Source organism: Melanotaenia boesemani, chromosome 9, assembly GCF_017639745.1.
Source record: "Melanotaenia boesemani isolate fMelBoe1 chromosome 9, fMelBoe1.pri, whole genome shotgun sequence".
NCBI classification, from domain to species: Eukaryota; Metazoa; Chordata; class Actinopteri; order Atheriniformes; family Melanotaeniidae; genus Melanotaenia; species Melanotaenia boesemani.
In genome coordinates this window covers 17003621-17028352 of record NC_055690.1, presented here as the reverse complement: position 1 = coordinate 17028352, position 24732 = coordinate 17003621, and the positions used below count along the sequence as shown (strand labels likewise).

At 37.6% G+C, this 24732-nt stretch overlaps 1 protein-coding gene across 4 annotated transcripts in view; it reads right to left on the bottom strand.

Moving 5' to 3' along the window:
• Positions 1 to 24732, bottom strand: part of LOC121645585 (roundabout homolog 2-like) — a 68821-nt gene that overhangs the window by 33367 nt on the left and 10722 nt on the right. For all 4 annotated transcript variants that reach the window (XM_041994094.1, XM_041994091.1, XM_041994093.1 and 1 more), the window contains exons 2-6: positions 23520 to 23846; positions 9040 to 9197; positions 7838 to 7958; positions 7620 to 7758; positions 5009 to 5136 (exon numbers count right to left, since the gene is read on the bottom strand). In XM_041994094.1, coding sequence (XP_041850028.1) covers positions 5009 to 5136; positions 7620 to 7758; positions 7838 to 7958; positions 9040 to 9197; positions 23520 to 23846 — 873 coding nt within the window. The remainder of the gene's footprint in view (positions 1 to 5008; positions 5137 to 7619; positions 7759 to 7837; positions 7959 to 9039; positions 9198 to 23519; positions 23847 to 24732) is intronic.

Below are 24732 nucleotides of genomic sequence, written 5' to 3'. Positions count from 1 at the left end.
CATGACCCTGAACTGGATGTAAATGTATGTAAAATAGATTAATGCGCTAAGTTACTCTCCCCCAATACTGTTTACCCAGATCTTGTTCAATAAAGCTCACACTAGATCTGAAAAAGCAGAATTGAAGAGCTGTCTCTTTAACCTTCCAAGTTTTTTGATCTGGTACTACACTCTTATTGCGGCGCCATCTTTAATGAGAGACATTACCTCCAGGTCACTTGGGAAAAAGAAAAAAAAAAAAAATGAAAAAAGAAACAAGAACCATAGCAGCACAAGCCAACGCCATCCTGATGACATTTACTGAGTTATTTTGGGAAAGGTCTCTACAGAGCTGCCAATTTCAAGCTCAGGTCAGATCAGTGCCTTATCACATCATCTGAAGAAGATTTATACTGACCACTGCCTTCTACCCATGGTCTGAATAATTGGCTCACACTCCACACCCAATGAGGAGCTTATTCAGCATGGTCTCATCTTGGCTACAAATCTCTGCACACACACACACAGAATCGCGTGTATATACAACGTGTGAAGATTTTACTCTGACTTAAATCTTGTCTATAACCCTAACTCCGAGTTTAAAACATGTCTTCAAAACAGAAATGTGTAAACAGGTTTGGCACACAAAACAACACAACAACACATATTTGGCTTAAGAAATGAGAGAACTGAGTCATCTGTGTCATGTCTTAATATAACATGAAAGTGAAGTGCTTATGTTTTTGCAAACTTTCTTCTCTTTAGATGCTGCCGCACCTGATATATTAGTCACACACGGCATTATTTTCTCTCACTTATTTTATGTTTTACCTCTTTAAGTTGTCCTAAAGAATTCAGCTGAGGCTGTTTCTAAGTGAAAATATTTCATCTGACTACTACTATGATTATATATATATATATATATATATATATATATATATATATATATATATATACACATATATATACAGTATATACTTTTGACAACTTCAGGCATTGGCTTTTTCACATCAAGTGAAAAACACTGATAAGAAACCATGCCTGCAGTAGGAAGGATTACAATTCTTCATGGACTTAGTATCTGATCAATGCTTATCTGGTGTTTTTCTGTTTGAAAAATATCTGATTAAACCTGTATTTGAACATCACTTCTGAGAGGATGTTTAGTTTCACTAAAAGAATGAACTATTCTGGACAAAAGGAGTTTCTTACCTTATGAGAAGTAACAGGAACTTGTTAATGTTCATTACTTCAGCTTGGATTCGATTTAAATAAATATTTTTAAATAAACAAATTCATCAAAGTAAAATGAAAATATGTAAAAAAAAAAAAAAGTTTATTTTATTGGAAAAGTTTTACTATTCCTAGTTTTCATTTTATGTTTTAGTATAATGTTTGAATGATGCCAAAATAAGAAAGTGGCCAATAGTCTGCTGCTTTGATCCTAACTGTGATCAGCTGCCAATATGCCATGGCTCTTAGTTGTTGTGCCATCAGTATTTTTCAGGACTAACACCACATTCCAACTGCAGGGATCTCATGATTTTTGATGGTCATTTCTTAGTTATCAGAATGTCACATGAGACACATCCATATTTTATAATAACAAGATTTTATTTTGTGTCATCTACAGAGGTTGGCAGTGTTGCTGAGGAACAGTCATCAAACTACATTTTGTTCTTTGCAGATCAAAAGTAATATCTTTGAACCTCTATTTGTAAATGAGACTATAAAATCTGGGTTTTTGTAGGTTTTTTGGGGAAAAGGAAAAGAGCAAGCTGCTGAGAATATCCAGATTACTGCAGCTTCAAACGTTTACCTGTGTCTTAGTTTACACATTTATTTACAGATAAAGATACACTCTTCAATAGGGTAAACGATATGTGCAATGTATGATATTTGTTTTTAATTTTTTACTAACAAAAACATCATAAACAGCACTAGATGAGGCATCAGGAACAGTATGCACTTCTATTACATCTTCATTAAATACATTCCTGATAGGCTACATAATAAGAAATAGAATTTTACAACTTAATGTTTGATGCTCTGTGAAATATTGAATCTGAACTTGAGTTGAAAAGTTAGATCCTCAGTCAGCTTTGCCAAACGTTCTTGCAAACAAATTTGTTCTTAAGAATATTTTACAAAGCTTGTGGCATTCATGAAAATCTTCATATCTCAGCAGTACTCTTACAAATATTTGAGTGAGGACATATTTGAATAAAGTGTTTTTTTTTTTTTTTTGCTGTTCGATTCAATAAAATACAACAATAAAAAAATAACTAAATAATTCTGTCAGATTTTTAAAAAAGATTTTGGGAATTTATAGGGCATTTTGTTATTTTAAAAATAAATATTGAGGTACTGCAGATCGTGAGCTATCATTTATAATTTTCCTTAGGGGAAAAATAAAGTATTTTTTATTCATTAATTCAAGAATAATCTGGTCTTCCTAACACCATCAGTACAATAGACTGCATATGTGCATATTAAAGCACCCTTGCCAGATCTGTTCCCTGAACCACAAGAATATTACTAAATGTCCAGGTCACCTGTGACCCCCAGATTCACCTGCTTAATGTGGTCATTAATTATTAAAATGTACTACAATGGTGTCTTTTTAATATCGTGATTAGTTTTTTAAGGAAATGAAGGTTATACCCTGGTTAATAACACCACTGACCAACTCATGTGGAGGTTTCATTTCATCAGGTACGCCACTCAATCCAACAGCACTCACTCAATCTTAAAAAGGATGCCCCAGCAGGAAGCACTTTGTTATGAAAAATCTAAAAGACATAGTATGTAATAACAATTTATCCTAAGGTGTGTCTTTTCTTCTTTTAGCCACTGTGCTTTCAAAGGACCAGACTGCGGACTGGTCCAAGTTCAGGAGTAAATAATAACCTATTTGTACAACTGTTTTATTTGATTTGACTCTCACTGTGTGGTTATTTACAGCCAAGGTAACATTTTAAAAATGAGGGCAATCAGGTTTTAGTGCACATCTTTATTATCATTTTTTTTCCTTCATTTATTTGTTCTTTCGTTCTATTAGTTGTTTCTCCTTCTCAGTCTTATTCATTTCTCGGCCTGTTTGAACTGGCCCACAAGTCTTGACCTTTTAGGCATTTTTTGGCGTTTACCTATGCAAAGTAAGGCCAGGTGGTCTGTCCTTTCAGCTTAAGAGAGCTGGAATTCACCAGTCTAAGAAGAAAGATACGAACAATGTTGCAGTATTTGAACATGTTCGTGAATCTGAACAAACTTAAGAACAAATTTAAGATTTCTAAGAAGATATGAGGCCCATTGTGTCTGGGGAATTCAACTCAGTGAAGCAGCAGCTACAACTACAAACGAGACAAAGTGGATATTTTGTTTTATATTTAATCAAATTAGCCAAAAAGCTATTAATGACAAAGCATTATGCATTAATTCAGGGCACTACCTTCCTTTATCTTCTGTGATCAATTTTGCATATGTAGAACAGGTGCAGGTCACATGTTAGAGTCTGACAGCAAGACAGAAAAGTTAAGGTTGGCTGGGGACTTATGTTTTGAAGACATGAGCAGCATACCAACTGACAACAGAGGTTGACCTTGGAAAAATCTGCAAATGGCAATAAATCACTCACAGACATTACTGTGATGTTCTCCATCAGTCTTTTTTCTCTCCATATGTAATATTTTCTGTCCACCAATATCAATTTGTGAGGGTCTGAAAGTTGTTGTAGAGACTGAATTTTCATCCCTTTCCAGCGATAGCGGAACTTTGTTTAAGGAAATAAACCTGATGATGTCACCTCTGGGTCCTGAGTGTAATGTCAGCCATTAATATGAAAACATTTTTTAGAAAATGTTGCAAACCAGAGAAGTAAAATAAGGGTGGGGTTGTTTATCATTTACACAGGAAGAAAATTACACAGTTGCAACTTTTTAAATTGATTTGGCACAGAATTTCAGTCTTTCAGTTACCCCAAGGCTAGAAATCCCCCTTAAAATTGGTTAAATGGTTAGTAATGCTACACAAGGGTCTCACCACATTCTTATCTAAACCCAAGATGTTAGTTTGGTTGAGACTGAAAGCCTCTCTGCTACATTTTGACTGACTTTAACTGCAAATGAGAGAAGGATTTACTTGTCAAATTATCATGACACACTTCCATGGACACAGATGTGTGTATGAGAAGAGTCCTTAATCTGGTGTACATTAAGTCACTCTGTCTAAAGCTTCCTTAATGCCTGACTGCAGCAACAGGCATGTTGTCAACATGTCAGAACCTAATGGAGAGACTTATTTACGGTATTAAGCACTGACTGTTGCTTTTAAAAACCATTAAGAATACCAGACAGAAAATAGCTTTTTGTTTTTTTTTTTCTTTTTTGTTTCCCCTTAAATTACAGTGTAAAATCAATGCTTCCTTTAGATAAGAATTAGATCACCCGGGACCTTACAGAATGGGCTGACCTGACTGGGAAGATGATAGGGTTTGAAACATAATGGATAAAAATGGACATTTAATGAAATGGATGAATAAAAAATGAGAGAGAATACTTAAACTACTGGTTTTGGATTTCATTTACACTGATAAAGGCATTAGCAGATGAAGTCATCTTAGAATATTCAAACCAAGACACAGAAAATCAGAAAAAAGGGCACAGAGACTAAGGCTGAAGGAGGGGGGAAATATAGAAACAGGAAGAGAGATGGGGGAGTCATGTCTTATTAATACGGTGACTGCTCTCTGGCAGTGAGTTAAAGCACACATCTACCAAACATCTGTCAAATGGAGTAATCCATACGGTTTAACATAAGCTCCTGGCACCACCCCTGAACATGGACTCACACAGATGCTCTGATATAAAAACATGCTAAACATTGGACATCAAGTGGGAGCAGGCTTTGTGTGGATGCTGTTGTCATGCGACCTCACTCTGAGTGAATGCAGCCTTGGATTGAGAGCTGCTTTATGCATACTTAAGTATGTGTGCATGCTTAGATTCAATATGCATGATGTGTATTTTACCATGGACTTGCAGCATGGCTGAAGCCTCTGTCTTGCCCACGCTGTTTTCAGATGTGCAGGTATATGTGCCTTCATCCTGTTCCTTCACGCGGAACAAACGAAGGTTGTTGCCATTGTGGATTTCAAACCTGGAAATGAAGAAAGTAAGATAATTAAAGGCCTAAAAAGGCAGCATAGCAAAAAAAAAAAAAAAGAGAGAGAGAAAAGATGTAACCTATAGTAATCTACACAAAGTGAAAAATTACCATAATTACAAGATAACATTATTCATTCCTATGACAATCAACCTGTTAGCAGAGATTTCTTTCCAATTAAGTAGTGCTATTTGGAAATTCGGGAAACAGTGTGCCTTATCGATGACAGATATTGTCTCTGTTCCAAGAAAAAAGTTAAATCAACCACACATTTTATTTGATTGTGTGAAAATAAAATTTTATTGCTTAACTGCAGATCACATACAACAAGACAGCCTTTATGGAGAATTATTTACAGCAATTAATTCAGTTGCCATTTTCTTTGAAAGGGAGGTCGTCAACGACATATGTATTTATTCCTTCCTTCATTCACCAAGAAAACAAAGAAGAAAGACCATGAAGAACTATAGCATAAAATATAAGTAAAAAATAAAAGCCAGGAAAAAGCCTTAACAGCCATGAAAGACAGCAGCTGCATATTTTCATCATTAAATAGACGGGTAAAGTCTTGCACTGCGGCCATAACATTTTGACCACATGCAGCCCTGACCCGGGAACACATGGACTGCAGTGGTTTTCTGAGGTTATGTTGTGGTGTCTGACATCAAACTGTCAATAACAAAGCCTGCTGTAAGTAAGCAGGTGTGAACCCCTTCTATGTTTGATCTCTACATCACAAACATGCTCAATTGGATTGAAATCAGGAGAATTTAAATGCCAAGTTGCATTGTCATAGGTTGTTTTAAAAAAATGTTACTGTCATTAGGGATTAACCTTTCATTTAAGGGATGCACTTGTTCAGTAACCATGTTTAGGTAAGTAACATCCACATGCATCCACCTACTGGTTTACCTTCTCCCCATAGTTCAACCTGGTGTCATGTTTTTCCCACTAACATGATGGTAAAGAAAGCATGATTCATCAGACAATGCTTCCTTTTTCTGTTGCTCTTTGGTCCAATTCTGGTGCCCTTTGTAGAAGCATATTGTTCTGGACAATGGGTTAGCATGCACACACAAACCAGTCTGCAGCTACGCAGACTCATACACACAAAACTAGGCTGAACCAAGATGGACGTTTTCAGCTGTCTGAGCTACAGTAGCCTTTTGTTAAATTGGACAACACTTGTCAGCCTTCACTTCTTCCTAGCATCAATGAGCGTCAGCCACCCATGACCTCGACCCAGTTTTTTTTTGTTTTTTTTTATCACTACTGGTAGTCACTGATCACTGCAAAGTGGGAACACCTCATAAGAGTCGAGGGAGATGCTGTGACTCAGCCATCTAACCATCACTATTTGAACCTTGTCAAAGCCAATTTTTTATAGTTTCTCTTTTTTCTGCTTCTAACATGTGAATTCTGCAAGATAAAATGTTCATCCTACACACTGCCAGGTCCAATTCTAAAAACTTTCCTTTTTCAGTCAAAATATTTTGATTGAATTTCACTAAACTGTTTTTCATTAGTCTCCAGTAGGAGGGAACATTTATAAAGATGAGCTACAGCTTTGTCATCACATTACAAAAAGACCACAGCCAGATTATGATAGCGTAGAGCAAGTTTAATTTAACAGACTGAGAACATGGAGAAAATTTAGCAGATGGTCCACACTTCTATAGCAAATTTTAACCTTTTGGGTTTACAATGTGCTTCTCTTTCAGATATTCACACAAACACTCACAAAGGGCTTCTTATCACATAATTATACTCCGTATATGCACCTTTTATTCATTCATTTTCTTTGCACACACTGATGAGCATGTTTTTGGGTAATGTAGGGGTTCAGTGTCTTGCCCAAGGACACATTTGACATGTAAAGGTGTTAAGAATCATATCATCGATCTCCCAATCTTTGGAAGATGACCACTCTAAGGCCTGAGGTATGACAGCAAGAGATCGTCAAGGAATACGCAGTTATGAAAAATACACTGGAGGCGATGGCATAGAAAGTAGGGGTGGCATCTCATCTGAAACCATCCTTTAAACTACTCAGTCTGCTTCCAAAATGTTTAATTCTTTTATTAGAGACTCCATCATTTTAAAAAAAAACAAAACAAACGGCATCAGTTAACTGATTATTGACTGAACTTTATGTTTATGCTATTTATGCAGAATTAAGTACATCCAATTTACTTTAAATGAGTAGTATGGAGGTTCTTGGGCTCACAGTAAAGATGGCAATTATATATTAATGATGGATGAAGGTCACTGAGGATTGTGCCGACTAATGAAACCTCTTTGGTCTTTTCCATACTGCTATATTAGGCTGACATGAATAAAAGAACAGTTACATCACATATGGTTTCTGGTTCATAAATGTTAAGAACCCAATGTATGACTTAGCTGTATTTCTGATTCAGCTTGTGTGTCTCCGCTCTCTCTAGCCATTGGCCTGCACTTATGTCCGTCACCCTCACCTCCCACGTGGAAGCTCTCCTTCATCCCTTCGCCATCGCACAGTTGGAGAGGGATTCCCATGGACCTCACATGTGAAGTCAACAGTCTCTTCCTCCATGACCACCTGATTCACTGGTCTCCGTACCAACACAGGACGCTCTGCAGGAAAAAGGAGGGCTTAACGCTTGTTCACTTTATGTTCCTGGCAGGACTTACATCAAAACTACCTGGTGCTTACCATATACCACGAGCTCTGCAGGATCGCTGTCCCTCTCTCCAACCATGTTTGTGCCCACACAAACATACATGCCAGCATCGCTCTTCCTGGTGTGAGAGATCATCAGTTTGCCCCCTCGTATCTAAAATTCAAGCACAGTGACATCTCAAGATTCTTCTTCTCCTCCCCCTAAATATAGACAACGCTATCCATTTGATGGAAAAATCCACAGTTAAAAATTATTGATCATTTACATAAAAAAACATTGTGTGAGTCACGATAGTCTGTAAGCTGTTGAGTGAAATATATATGTACTTGTGGAATGATGTGATGCCTTCAGAGTCATACTTCAGTTACATTATCAAAAAAGAGCCACCACTACATCTATATATTATATTAATCCTTCATCAGCATATTAGCTTCACCATGTCACCTTCAATGATGCCTTTCAACAATCGCAAATGCAGCTCTTAGTTTTACGCATGGGAGAAAAGAACGACAGTAACCTAAAAAAACAGAAACATTTACCAGTTCATAGCATAACATTAAGTTTGCTTTCAATTATAGTTGTTTTATTGTCAATCTAATTCCATATCTCTCCTTCTTGTATAACAGAGTTCTCCTTGGATGTTGAATCATGAATGTTGGAAGTTGAAAAATATAAATGTCACTAAAAGATGTATAAGCCTGAGACTCTGGCACAAACAGATTTTTAAACAGGGATAAAAAGGCACAAATGCTTACATTTCCGATTTTTGATCCATTTGGACCTTAATTATAGTCTAAGGTTACATTTCTGGAAGCAGGGGTGGCTGTGCTGACGTTATACTGCACTGGTTGATATAAAACTGCTCTTTGCTACTCCGTGCACAAACATGCATACAGCAGCACATGATCTAATTGTGCCTTCTATGTTTCTAATTTAATCAGTCTATAGTAGGTCTGTGATGTGTAGCCATGGTGTTTCAACAAATGCTAATTCAAGTTAAATCTGCTTTAAGTGTTAAAGTTCAACCTCCAACTGGAACAATGAAAGAAATATCTAGAATATCACCAGCTGTATTAAATCAAATATTATGATAAACTGTCAATGTTAAAAAAAAATCCACTTTTTCCAGCATCTCATGAAAGACTGGTTAAAATGATCACTGTGATAATATGATAATATATTTAAAAGAAATTAGAATTTTTGGATAACTGTAGTTGTAGTATGTTTAACTCACAGAGATGCGCTCTTCTTTGGTGCTGACTCTGACGTTGTTGCGTTTCCAGGATACGGTAGGCTCAGGGTGACCACGGGGTGGGACACACTCCAACACTGCAGGCTCACCAGCAGCCACCACCACGTCGCTTGGGGCTTGCCGGAAATCATCTCTCAGAACTAAGAAGAAAAGACATATGAATCTAATTAGCTTGAGAGGTCCTGTCTGTCTGATGCATTTAAAACAAAGACTGGAAATCAGACCAGCAGGCAGCAGCACAAACACATGACCAGTATCATCAAATGAAACACCAATTTTATCTTGGAAATATAATTGAGACAGCTTTTTCCTGGGCAAACCAACATTTTGCTCAGGGTTGGCTGAAAACAGCCTGATTGAGATTAAGTTCATTACTGTGGCTGCATATGCATGACTGCCCAAATTCCCACCTACATCCTGTTAGGCTGTACTTGTTTTAATGTTTTCCCAAGCCTCTGTCTGTCCTGTCAGAGTAGATGAATAATGCACATCTTTCAGTCCAACATGGAGTAAACAAATAATATCCCATTCATAATTTAGCCCATGTGTGAGGTAGAGAAAATTGTCCCAGCATTCATGAGAGGAATGGGTCTCTGATTTAACCTCTATTTTTAAAATTTGCAGTGCAGCTCGGACTCAAGTGAAACCAGTAATACATTAGAAATCCTATCCTCGTGTCAACCCTGCAGTTTGTGTTCTTGCTATCCTGTGAATGAGGACAGGATGAGAAGTTTGACACAGCGACCTTCTAATCTTTTGCTGATTGACAGATGAAAGCCTCAGTGAGAACTGTGAACTGAGCCTTCTCATCAGGTCTCTTTTACAATGGAAACTCATACTTAGATGCTGACAGGCTCACGTTTTCAATCAGACACACAAAACAGCTTCACCCATGATGTTGGACCACATCCTGTAGCTAAAGCCTGCAGGCGTTTTATTTCAACGTGTATTATTATTCCAGACTAATCAATCAATGCACTCTCCTTTTTCAATTTCATGAATATTTCAGTAATGTCTGGCTGGAACAAAGGTAACATAACTTTTTTTTAAATAAACAAATGGAAAAGGTGAAAAGTGTGCACATGACTTGCCTATTTTCTTTTAATAGGACAAATGTACTTCCAGTCATTGATGGCAGCTATAAAATATTATTAAAATATAAAATTCTTAAAGAATAGGAAATAAAAATAGTTCAATCAAAGTACTGATGACAGTGAATTTGAATGCAGCATTTTCTTGAAAATGTGAATTCCCTACAAATGTTGGTTTTAGAAGTTTTTAGAAGTGAAAATTCATTAAGCGCATCTACAAGAGTAACAACGTTATAAGAAATGGTAACTTGATCATCTATGGTAGGAAATATCTTTGGCTTGACCGCAGCACAAATGAGGCTCATGAAATTGTAGTTTAAACTGCAGATTTGTGGAAGATAACAACCATTCATGCCAGATGCAAGCATTAATCATCTTAAAAGTCCCATATTATGCAAAATGCACTTCTTAAAGGTTTTCTAACAGTCATATGTGTCCACATAGCCTGTGTATAAGGCCCAAACATGAGAAAATTCTGTCTCTTCTCTTACTTGCTTGCTCCACTTTTTAGCAAATGCGTGCTCAAACAGGTGAGTCTGAGATCTTTCTATTTGTGACCTCACAAAGGGAAATAACCACTGCCTCCGGTAGTGGATGCTGTCATTGACCCACCCCCCCAGCTAGCTGAGCCTGCCCTCTAAAATCACAGAGCAGGCGCCAGCAAAAGCCCGATCTTCTGCTAGAGAGGGGCGTGGACAGGTACACTCATGAACCTTTAAAGGTTCAGACACAGAAACAGCCCTTTCTCATTAGAGCTCACTAGAGCCACTTTTAAAATGGCTGAAATTAAGGACCAAGGCTGAATATGGGGTAATACACTTAGAAATTAATGTTGTTGGACCTCAGACACCCATATGAAATTGTTGAAAAAAAAAGTAAAATATGCAATGTTATCAATGGATTTTAAAGTGATTTTTTGTATTTAGTTTTTTTTGTTTGTTTGTTTGATGTTTTCAGTAATACTGGTGCTGAAAATGATTGAAATTCAGAAAAATACCTTATAGGGGAGCTACCCACAAAAAAGGAAGGCTTAGTGAAGCTAAACACAGATATAATTTTTCTTATTTACACAACACACGTTCAGTCCAAATTCAGACACATGCAAAATAAACCATGTGGAGCTGTGATAGCTACCAGGGCCAGAAAGTGAGATAAGCAGTAAGCAGAGTTCCAATCTGAGGGGCGCAAAACTAAGCAAAGTCCTGCTGAACCTTCCCGGCTTTACAGAATATGACACAATTATGAGTTCAAAGAAAGAAATGTCACAAAGTGCTTATTTTCCTCCACAGACCTAACTCTCTTATGTCACACCTGCACATGTTGTTTGTCCCTTTATGTTCTCTAGAAGGATCACAGTGAGGATGCTGACTTTTTGCTGGGGATCTGCAGCTTTTTTGCGTTGAGACAAAAAGTTAAAGTGTTATCTCTGTTTTACCTGCTACCCCCCTTTTCTTCACCTGGTCAGCCTTTATGTTGTCTCATCTGTTATATTCTCCTCCTCTCCACCTGTTCTTGTCCCTCTCTCTAGACCTGTTCAAAAAAGGCTGCACTCATATGAAAAATCTAATTTACATTTTTAGGTCTGTTGATGACATTAGTTACTAACTTACTCAGACAAACCAAATATTTCAGCACAAATGCATCTTTTTTTAAATAGTTTGTCATTCCCTAAGAATATTTTTTTTCTCATTCTGAGCTATTTTATTTTAACATGTGTGTTTCCTTTGGTTTATCTTAGAGAAGACAGCAAAGACACGACTTTGTAGTCATACAACAAAATTTTGTTTGGAAGCTCTCCTTGAAACTAGCAGCATTGACAAATATAACTAGGAGATTGCCTTAGTGGAGACAGTACAGAGCAAACAGATATCTCACAGCAAACATTTGGTACAAACTGTAAATGTTGTATTGGTAGTCTTGAATGTAAAGAGTTCTGTGTACAGCAGCAGCATGAGGCAGGGGTAGAGTTGATAAGACAGGCTGGTTTGTTTGCTGTCTTCAGCCTTCAGCAGCTATGGGTGTGTATAGATGGTGTGTGCGTCTGTGGTAGCTGGGGCAGATAATGTTATTCAGTCTGTTTGTGTGTGTCCTAATGGTTGTGTATCTTTTTTTTCCTGATTGGAGAGGGAGGAACAGTCTGTGACATGGGTGGGTTGAGTCCTTAATAATGCTGCTAGCCCTCTTATATAGACAGTCAGCAATAACCGTATCCAGAGTGGGGAGCTGGCTACAGTAACCTCTGCAGCCTTAAATATCTGAGCTAGGTCTCTGTGGGTTTCCACAGTGCAGGTGGTGTATTACCCTGTAACACAGCAGCACACACAAAAGTGAAAGCTCAGAGAAGTATCAAGGTCCTGTAGAAATTTGCTAAAAGCTGAGAGGGACTTTGCCTTATTTGAGCTGAAAAGCCTCTTTTAAGCTTCCTTAATATGGAACGAAGGTATTAAGGGTTAACATCAGACCCTCTGTCAAGTGAACCCACAAGAGCTTGATCTTGCTGGCACTATGGGCATCCTCACCATTTACATTAAGGGTAAACGTGTCTAACATAATCCCCTTTGCTTTGGCACTGTTCACCAGACACAAGCTCCACCAAATGCTGACTCACCTCTCTGTAGTGTCTTGTCATTAATCTCACTATAGACTAATTTGAGTAAAAAAACATTTGGACTTTAATTATAGCCTCACAGATTATTGTTAAAGCGTGAAATTTGTGTGAAACATTTCATTATTAGAATTTGACGCAAAAAAAATTTAGTTGTGCTTCGTTCTAAACTGCGCACACAGCAGATCAGAAAAAATGTCTCCTTTACAAAACCTGATGAAGTTGTACTTCATGCTGGGCTGAGACATGGAGAGATTCTGCTGTTACTTTGGATGAGGAGGTCATAAGTCACACCCTTTGACCATAACTATCTTCTCCCTGTGGTTCATTTAAATAATTTTATTATAGTTTTTAGTAGACAGCTATGAAGTTGGCGTAACCACTAGCACATTTTAATCAAGAGCAAGACACACACAAACTCATCGCTTCACTGCATGCAGGTAGGTGACGTTCTGAGCTGCTATAACTGTCCCGTGTTGCTACTGCATTAACACAAATAAATCGGATTTATTAGGATCACTGGTCTGCAGTAAGTGATTACAACTATATGATCTAGCTAGTACACTGACGTATACTAGTACTGAGTTGGGGAAGAATGTCGAGTGGACTTTTTCTTCCCTGTTTCTCCTTTCACTTTTATGGTTGGTGTCGTAACCACGGTTTGAATTATAGGGGAGCTAAGGGGAGCTCGGCTCCCCTGAAAGGCAGAGGAGCTCCCCTAAAGACATTCAGCTGTTACTTTAAGGGGGGGCCCTAAAAATAGTGCACTTTCAGGTTACAATAAATTTTTCAATAAGGTACCTGATGTTTCTTGAAAATAATATCATTAATTTGTCAGAATTGTGTGTTTATTAATTAATTAAAGTAATTAATTAATTTATTTAATCCTCTAAACGACACAGGTGATCCGTTCTCTTTCCTTTGGCACTGTGGGCTGCAGCATTGTTTGTTGTGTGCTGTGAGCATCCAACCAACAATCATGTTATGCTTCTTCTTTAAAGAACTTTCCATCCGTTTCTGATTAAACAAACTGCATACAGTAGTAGGGTTTATTTATTTATTTATTTATTTTTTGGTAGTAACCATATTTTTGACCACAGTACATGTGCTAATACATATGCGTGTGCACGTGAATTGCAAAGTTGCAGTTAACACCCGAAAATAAGGCTCCCCCAAATGCTCTGGTGTAATTTGAGCCCTGGTTGTAACCGATGCATACCCAACACGAAAAACAGATCAAATATTTTAATCAGTAACTGTGGGCCATGGCCTAACGTTGTCAGTCCAGATATCCATTCTGCTGTCAGTGTGGGAAAAATGGTTTGGCCGCAAGATGGAGCAACACAGAAAACAGCCGTCACATGGTGGTGTCAACTCATTTCAGTATATTCAGGGAGAGTGGACAATATGCAGTTGCCTACTCTTTTGTGGTTTTTGTGGTTTATCAGTGAGGAAGTTTAGAATACATGAGCAATAAATACAGGGTTGCTGAGCATGTTGACCAGTCTGTGAGGGACTACCTAATTAAAAGTGAAGCCGAAGTCAGCAAATAGCATCTGGTTGGATGTACTCACCAAAAATAATAAACAATGAGCAAATACACACTGCAGCATCGCATTTAGTGCCAAACAAACACCAAAAACAATAAGAAGCCTGTTCTTGTTTAGTAAAAGGCATATAATTAAAAGCCAGTTTTCACTACACTATTATAAACGGAGCTTAAAACCTAAGCACAACAATAACTTTATATTGAAAGTGCATAAATCTCAATTAATCTTAAAACTGTTGCACTTGCACTACTTCACTCTCATCCTTCTGTATTCATGCAATTCAAAAGGTCAACATAAAAGCATTGGCTTTTAACCTCAAACATACATAGCGTATCCTACTAAGCTTAAATAAATTCTCATCCAAAGTGACTTTAACGGCTATTTAAAGTCCCAGAGGATGCTTACATGATACGCATAGCTGTAGTGTCCCAATAAGCTCAGCCGGCTCTGATTGGTCTTCTCCAGCCACCAACCAGCTACCATCCACCACTTGACCATCATGTGTGAGGGAATTAAGTTTTCAACAAACCTTTTTAATTGACAAAAGTAAAATAACACCCCTAATGCAGAATGAGTCACCAACATTTTTAAGTTTGTCCAAGAAATGACAAACTTAAATATCATTAGAAATAACAACACAAATAACAATTTCTTCCTTTTTTTTAATCCCTTCTGGACCAGGTTCTGATGTACAAATAATTCATAGAGCAGTACATAATATTTAAATTAAACAAATTTCATTTTATGGAAACAAAGCATCCCAAAACCCAAGGGTTATTTCATATTTTGATAGAGTTAATGTTTACTAAAAGCCTTTCATTCTCAGCCCCTGAAGAAACTAGAAAAATCTAATGAAAATATGAAGCCTAAAACGTCTTTTAGTCTGTTTATTGCCTTTGCCTTAAGTACAGTGATGCTCTAAAATTAATAATTTGTTGTGTCTGGAAAATGAAAGAAAAAATATATCAAACATACTCACATAGCATCTGTGTTGAAAGAAAGAAAGCACAAAAATACCACCTCTAAAAGGAGACATAAACACATAGGTTGCATCGCATCTTAATGGGTAAATGGATATCCAAAGTAAACAGCAATAAATATTCCAAATGTTGGTGAACCAGCAGACTGTTTCCTCTCAGGTCTAAAATAAACATCAGTCATTCCATTTACCTTATCTAGCTCCCTCCTCCACTCAGACTGTGATATAACTGAACTTTGTTGAAATAAAATGGGAGTTTACCTTCCTTATTGGGCGGGAAAATTGGATTTTTTTCATTTCTTTTGTTTTGTTTTGTTTTTTTTTTTTATTCTGTGACATTTAATAAACAAAAACAAGAAACATCAACAAAATGAAAGCTTTATTTGGCTGCCTGTTTTCAGATATTTGGCAGAGCTGAGGGGCTAATTAAAAGCACTGCATTATTTTTAGACCTCTTTCTGTGAGGCTGTTTGCTTCCCGGCCATGATGACTGAATTGAAAGTTATTAGCAAACAGCTAATCCCTGACCCATGCCCACAAGGATGACTCACTCACACACCTTTAGCTTTTGAATACCATCATCCGTAGGCACAAACCCTCTGAAAGTGGGACATTTGAGAGTTGAAACACATGCCAAAGAGCAAAGTATATTCCTGACATCTTGAGCTGCAGAGTTTTCTTGGAAGCTGTGTTCAGGTTATTATGATCTTTCTCTGCTGCTGCATCAAAGTCTGCCACACTGAACAGAGCTGCCCACAGATGTTTGTGTGTGATGATGGCAACACCATAGAATCGATCAGCCTCTTCAGAAACAGAGAGACAAACTCCCTCTCCCATGGGGGGGGGTTGCTGACCGCAGGAACTTCTCAGACATAAAACGACTGGGTTTGCGGAGTAATCTCCTCTTGCTCCAGCCCGTCAACTCTGAGCTCAAACAGGCAACACAGTTTCTGCAGGGCAGCTAAGGTTTAACCCTGACTGCAGAGACAAATCCTCATGTTCCCCCAAGGCACTTCCTGTGAGCAATAGCAAAAACAACAGCAAAGCAGGCCAAAATGTCTTTCGACACTATTTCTGTGGGTGCTATTCCGAAAGCAAACATTTATTTTCATGACTTTAATATTGCAGGGATATACAGATTAGGAGATTTAATCTCCCCTAGAATAGTCATCACTTTATTTCTGAGTGATATTCATTTCTGTAATATAATGTTCAACTCAGAAGCAAAACACAGTAGAAAGGCCATCTGTTAGTATTTTTATGGAAATAAACATTACAGAGAAAAACTCACAAAGATCTTACAAAAATGCCAAGGTGTTGTCATTGCACTTTGGTTTGCATGCATTGTGAGTTTGCAGCCCAAATGCATCCCCTGTAACATTTAAAGAAACATAACAGGTTAGGGAGACAACAAGAGGAGGAAATAAAACATAAAACCATGATGTGACATTGAGCTTGCGAAGCAGATGGAGGAGATGGTGCAGGCTGGACAAATGTGTGAACAGAGATCAGGCTCTGCGCATTCATAGCTGACAGGTGGGACATTGGACAGACAGTTTTAAGGGCAGTGGAAGTGCACAGTTTTGAGTCTGCAGTAACCCTGCTGCTTTGCTTCAATTGTCCTTTTATTTCATGAGTGGTAAACCCGTTAGGGAGGTGCTCTAATCCCATTGCCATGATACTGCCCTGTCATAGTTAATGGAGGCTTTGCTTACAAAGAAGAGAGATTGCTTTAATCCAGCCATTGTCTGATTGTGTTGATGGGGGATGAGAAGACACTCCAGGGCAAACAGGCTTCATGATGCGAGTTTTAGTTAGAAATTCCTCCATGTTCAAAAGTGCAATCACATTTTAGTTATGAACATTTACTGTGTGAGGACAACACTGAAATACATTGCTAGGCCAAAACAAAAGTCACCACCTGGATTTAACTAAGCAAATGAATATAACCCTTCTTTTAGATAATTACAGGCATTAACTATGTTAATTATGGGCCATAATTATGGGTATTTATCTTTCAGCTGGTAACAAGTTATTTGACCCCAACTGATGCAATTAGCAGCTTCTCATTTCTTAAACAGCTAAGTCGATAGACACATCCCGTGGTCATGGAAAAGATGTTAGTCTGTTTAACAAGGGTCAAATCATTTACATGTATCAAGCAGAGAAAACATCTAACGAGATTGCAGAAACTACTAAAATTAGGTTAAGAACAGTACAATGCATTTAATATTGAAAGTAAGAGCATTTCCACATGAACAATGTGAAGGGAACTTAAGGGACTGGGACTGAACAGTTGTGTCGCTGTAAGAAAACCGCTAATCAGTGAGGCTAATTTGAGAAAAAACTTCAATTTGCTAAAGATTCATCCTCTTCCAGAGTGATGGGAGCTTCAGGGTAAGAAGAATGGCAGATGAAATAAGCCAGCTATCGTGCACAGCGCCTATAGTACAAAGCTTGTACACCCTGCACAGCCTAGACCTGCCCAACGTAGACCTGACCCCAGATCATATGATCTGGGGTCAGGTTCTACCTCATTCTTGTGCCCAAAGAATGAGATCAGCTGAGTGCTCGAATATACTCAACACAAAAGAAGGCAGAAAACAAGTTGCATTCAGAACATTTATTCCTTCATAATCCCTCATCAGGAGTAAGAGGAACATCTGGCTCTAAAGGCTTTTAAACAAGTTTAATGTTTTATTTGTGCTACTTTATTCTAATCCTTCCACACCGTGCTGTGTACGCTCTCAGACAGACAGGCATTCACATTCATGATTTAGAAATCAGCAACACTACTGTTTTTACTCCTTGTCCTTCAAAAAATGTAAGAATGAGAGAATGGATTTCAGTCCGCTCCCACTGTCTCATTATTCTGCTATTACAACAACCAGGCAAATCAGCTGGTTACTGGCAGTTGATTTGCACAAACAGGAAAAAAATAGAATAATTGCTGCTCCTGGCATTTCTGAGCAATGCAAGTGTCTTAGTGTGACATACCCTACAAGGGAGCAACAACAGCTGTTCAAAAAACACAAACGTTTTGACTATGAGGTAAAGTGATGTTTTTGTTGTTTTTTTTTTGTTGTTGTTGTTTTTTTTTTGTTTGGTTTTTTTTGTCACTCCCCAAAAAAGCTCTTGCAAAAGAGAGTACACATGACTGGAATTATGTATATCCATCATGGATGTATTAATGACAACAAACTATTTTTTGTAAAATAAGTCAAAAAGGCTTTTTTTTATTTATTCATTCATTTATTTGTTTGTTTTTTTGTTTGTTTATTTATTTGTTTTTATTTAACCAGGAAAAATCCCACTGAGAAAACCTCTTTACAAGGGAGTCCTGGTCCAAGATAGTCAGCAGCAAATACAAAAATAGTCAAGTAAGGCACTCAGTTAAAACACAAAAAAGTCAATTAAAAAGAGAAAATTACTTTTACAAGCGACTTGTGAAAAATTAGTGCATGCTTTGAACACCTTCGCAGCTATTCACAGCCATTTAAGTCAATGGTTTGGTTCACACCGGGCACGCCGCGATACTTGTCAGAAGCGTCCCAGAAGTGCCTTAACGTGGCTCTCTGCTAAACATACGTGCTGAGTCGTTTTTTTTTTTTTTTAATGGAACATGCGTCCAGAATGGGTCAAGCTCAGCAGTTCAGATAGGACCAGACAGGAAATCAGACATTGGTAAAGTGTGTTAAAGCCTCAGGTAATTTTCTAAATAAAAACTCCTGTGCTCATTTGCACTTGCTGAACTAATTGATCTTGTGCTCTCAGTGTTTTTTTTGTTTTTTCTTCAATCATGGATCAGGTGAAAACTGTAAGAATCACCACTTCCCTGAGTAGGGTACATATAAGTATGCAGTAAACAAAGCGGTGCCATATAAATGAAAGTGTACCAGAGTAGGCCATTCAACCCGAGAGTATAAATCACAGTGGTGTGTTGACTTATTACAACCTGTAATAAACCTCAGTGAGGCATGATAAACGGTGTCAACCATTGGAAGACATTGAGCAAATGTGTTTAGATACAGAAAGTTGCAGCAACAAACTCATTTTTTGCCAACTTATTTATAAAATAAAAACCCAGTTTAGCTGTAGCTTCTTCACAAGATTTTCCACATGCGGTTTGAATGTAAGGGTCTCAGCAATGCAAATACCAAGGTATTTGTACATGAAAACCACCTCTATTTCATTTCCTTCCAGGGTGGACACTGAGGGAATTTGTGGCTTTTCCCTTGCATTGGAGAACAACATTAGCTTAGTTTTGTCTGCATTTAGAACAAGCTTTGGGTTTCAATGGTCTGTACGAGTGTTAATCCAGAACAGTAAATTACTGGGTTATTAACATAAAAGGTGTAAATTAGCATCTGACTCATGAAGACCATTTATATAATAAATAAATAAATAAATAAAAGAGGACCTAAAACAGAACCCTGCGGCACCCCCTCATGGACAGTAACACATTTAGCACACATACCATCATGTTAAATGCACTGGGTGCTAATACTGAGATAATTTGTGAACCAAGCAATTGCATATACCGATAGTCCCGATTCAAAGAGTCTAAATTTGAAAATATCATGGTCCAAATGCTTTTAACAAATCAATAAAAAGTGATGCACAATGTAGTTTCTTGTCTAGTCCAACAATAATGTCATTTACCACCTTCATCGCAGCTGTGATTGTATGTTTTTTTTCTGTTCAGCCTTTTGTTGACTGTGCAAAATAGAAATAGATGGGAAATATGAGAAGAGAAACATGGCCTGTCCTGGACCTGAAACTCTGCCCTTGGCCTTCATATTGTTGCAATAACAATAACACATCCATGTTGTCCAAGGTGAAGCAGTAGCATGTTTATCAAAATGTGAGGAGAAAATACCGAATTGAAATACGTTTTATCTTAATAACAGCCAACTGAAATATCTGGGTTAAATAGGAATTTATTAACTTCAATTGACAGAACAATGAAACAATTGGCTGCAATGGTTTAAACAGTTTTCTACAATATCATTTGTGTCCATACTAATACAGATGAGTGCAACTTAAACTTTAAGGAAAGGCAAAGAGAACCTTCCAGCATGAGATCTGTGCAGTTTCAGTTTGGTGGAATACAGTAATGTCTTGTTACATCCAGACCAAAAGAATCATTATGATATAAACTGTATAGGTCTTACTTGTTGAGCCCGATACATTACGCACAATTCATTTGAAACAATGAGCAACTAATGTGGCTAAAACCAGGTTAGTGTCAACTCTCCTGCTGCCATCACTGGGCTGGAACAGTTGAACAGATGCATCAGTATTAATTACTGCTCAGTAGGAGTTTTAAGCTCTTCCTCTTCCCACCTGTTGTTTCTCAGACCTCTGCCTCACACACAGCCCCAGCCAACACACATTTCTGCAAGACCACCAGCTTAAAACTGGCCTCTTATTAACACTGTGTACCCCCCTCCCACCCACCTCTCTGCCACAGCTAATTGGGTCACTATTTACCCCACAGTCAGCACAACCTCACACGAAGGGGAGGGGGACTCTTAGACCACCACCATGCTACCTTAGCATATGCCCTGGATTGCTGCAGGCACAGAGATTAGAGCAAAACAGGCACTTATTAATATTGTTACTCACTCGTGCCTGCAGGTGAATCATCCCTTCTTCCATATGACCGTGCTGTAATCTGCTTCAGCACACAATGCTAAATTTAGTGATCGACAATTCAAAGGAGGCAATATGTAAGAATATGCATTTTATCTGCTTCCAGCTGGATATCAGCTTGACTTGCAGATGCTTAAGCCTCCCAATATACATTATATCTGAGAAGACTGCCCCTATTTTTGGACACAGCTGCTGATGAGGTCAGCCAGCCATAAGGACACACACACACATACACACTCACACAATGCCAGTAAGGAAGCCTCAGCATGGTGGAAGATAAGGCCAAGCTCAAATTGCTATTTTGTGTTTTTAACAAGGACAATTCAACCTTACTAATCTGTTTTGCTCCTTCTCCTAATCAACCCACTGACTAATCCATTTCCTTGTGCCAAGGAGCCCAGAGCCATGCCACACTGGCACAATTAGAAGAGGGGGGAAGACAATGGCACACAATTTTGCACTTTCACCAACATACGAGGACTCTCACACTTCCCAACAGTACTCCTTAGAAACCATAAACAAGGCAACAAAAAAGCTAACATGATGTTGTGACTTTCAGATGATGTGATGGTGTTCAAGCACAGTCCAGCAACAATGTTGGAGTTGTGAGCTTTATAAACACTTAAACATGGCTGTTCAAACATAACTGATCAGGGATGGGGCTTTTTAGTATTAAATGTTTAAATCAATAAATTTCATAAATTAAATTTTCTCAAATGTTGAAGATTTGAGTTTTGAAAAAAAGAAGAAGAAAAAAAAAACAATCAGGAACTCTATTTTTATGTGTTTTGGAGATTTTTTTTCTTTTTGTAGAACTAAACTATAGTCTACTTGTATTCAACTTGGTATATTCCCATTAAAATGACTATTTGTAACATGAATGCAGTGAGTAAATCGACTGTTTCAGGCGGATGATTTTTGAATTGGCTTTCGGTCACACTTGAATAAAAACTTTGAAAATGATTTGTGCATAAATGACTTTTTATGGAAAGCTGCAAGCACAACTCCTTGTGTGCTGAATATCATCAACAAAAGTGGGAATTTAGCACAGAGTCAGATTAATGCAAAGGTTTAAATAAACTGGATTAATCCTTTAGTAATGAAACTAGAAAGCAGACTTTGTTACTCTGAAGTATCATTAGCAAAACACACAGGAGGGTTAAACAGGTATAAGAGAAGTCATCTAAATGGAAATACCAGAATTTGTCACTCTGTTTAAGTTATTGTCTACCTGTAAACTCATGTTTTTGACAGCTCTTTAGTTTAATAAATGTTATCTTGTTCACAGCCACAACAAAGTATACATGTCAGGGTTTTTTCTTTTGTTGGTTTTGTTAATAATTTTGGATGAAACAGGGGAATTTCACTCATTGGTTGACTCCAACAGAATGGGTGAGTTGACTTATGGCTACACTAGTTTAACTTTTTCCTCACATGATATAAATTCCTCACTTTTACACGTCATAAAAAGCCTGCAGCACTCCGTATGTTACATGATATCAGAAAATTCAGACTCATAAGTTGGAGTTTTAATAGCAGAAATAATGACACATCAGATTTGACAAAGTTGGACAAATACACAGATAATGCTGGTAAAAAATGATCTCTTCTGTAAAAATTCAGTTGGACCCAGACTGGTCTCTGATACTAAATGAAAGCTCAACATTTTATGCTCCAGGCTATGACCCGTAAGTAAGCAAAAGATCCACTAATAGAAAATAACCACAGGGGACACAATAGTGGTATAACAAAATGTATCAGAGAACTTCAACTTCCACATATGAAGTTTGCAGAACTGAAAAGGTTTCTAACTTAACAGACAGCATGGTGCTAATTTACCATCAGCTAGATTACTTGTAAACAATTTTGGTCTGTAATGTAACAGGTCAATACGAAAGAAGCATATCATATCGTAGCATAAAAGAGTTTGGGCATACTTTGGAAAATAAATAAATCATTGCATCTTAAATATAAGTATTACCATGGAAATCTTCTCAAAGTATTAAATAGCTTTAAAATTTATTTGTGTTAATGTATTTTAACCAAATTGCTTTGAATTCATCAAATTAATATATTTTTTATGAATCATACAATAATATAATTTCAGAGCTCAATTTTGTTTCATAGCCTACAAGAAATGTTTTTTTAATTATTTGTAATTCAAAAAAATATTCCTAATGCATGTTTTCCAACTACCTTTCCATACTTCCACTTTGTTTGACAAATAACCAGCAAACTATGAGAGGCTACAAGTAATAAATGTGATATTTTTAAATATATAAAAAAACTTTAGTTGTCAATCAATCTCATGTTGATTAATGTTAAACTGATTGCACAAGGTCTGCTTGCATTCAACGTAAATATGCAAATTTTTTTATATTAAAAAAAACTAATTTAAATTGAAAAGGTTCATGAAACAAATCGACTTTGTTGATACAAAAGATAAAATTGCTAATCGACCGATGAAAGGCTACTAACAATGCTGGACGGAACATGTAATCTCATTGTGAGACACAAGACAGCACAAAATAATGAAAATGGTACAACATTTTCTGGTAATTATCAATAACAAAAAGTCTTACCGGCAACCTCCAGCGAAGCGTTCCGACTGATGGCCTCTCCCAGGTAGTTGCGGGCCACACAGGTGTAGATGCCCTCATCTGGTTTGTTCCGGCGTCCATGAACGATGCGCAAGAAGAAGAGGGAGCCGCTGGGCAGGAGCATTCGGTGAGAACGGGGGTCATCCTTGTCCGTCTCCACACGCTCGCCATCTTTATACCACTCTATGCTAGGAGTAGGTCGGCCTTCTGCCTTGCAGTTGAGGGTAGCGGGCTCCCCCTTGGAGACAATCAAATCGGAGGGGTCTTCCACAATCCGAGGAGCACTGTCTTCAAACCGTGCTCGGTACCCTGTGAGCAGGGATGAAGAAAAGATGTTACACATCCAGCTGAACACATACCATTCACCCAAACATTTAACTGATTCAACAGATAGAAGCAAAGTCATTTGAAAGACAAGAACATCCTCCTTTTTTGGTCATACTTCTTTAAAGTTAGACTTGACATTTTCCCAAAACTGTCATATACATTTGGCATCCAATATCCTCCTGCACACTGAAGGGTATATTATACTGTATATAAGCTGTATGGAGAGTGAAATATTTTTCTAATGCCACTACCTGCTCTGAGGATGCAATCACTTATGTGATATCATAATAGCCAATCCCCGTGTCAGTTGGGACTGTTGCAGATATCGAGATGATGGTTTGTGGAAAGCTGAGAATAAGACGGGGTGTTCTTAGCATTTAATAGAGGCAAGACCTAAGTAGAGAGAAAGTGCAAGGCAGAAGGATATAGATAACTCCCATATCCATCTCTTTGGGGATCCATTACTCTTTTTGCTTGGCTGTGAGGGAAAGGCACACTGCCTCAAGACTTGAGGTAAGCTCTTAGAGGACGACAAAATGTCTCCAACAATGTGTTACAGTCAGAAAAATGAATAATTCAAAATGCTGCTGCTTTTAGGTTGCTCTAAGGAACAGATGGTCTACCTCTTTTTTTTAATAAATAAAAAAGGAAATACAATGCTCATAGTGGTACTGACTTTAATGCTGCTCTGTCTGAGGCATTAAAATCAGGACATGATCCAGACTGCATGAAAATCCACTGTTAATACTGCACAGGAGCAGTCAGGAATAACCTAATGACACACATGATGCTATTACATTATATTTAAACCAGAGGCATCGGGATAAACCAGCACTTTTACTGTAAGCAGATTTATGTCTTTTCATGA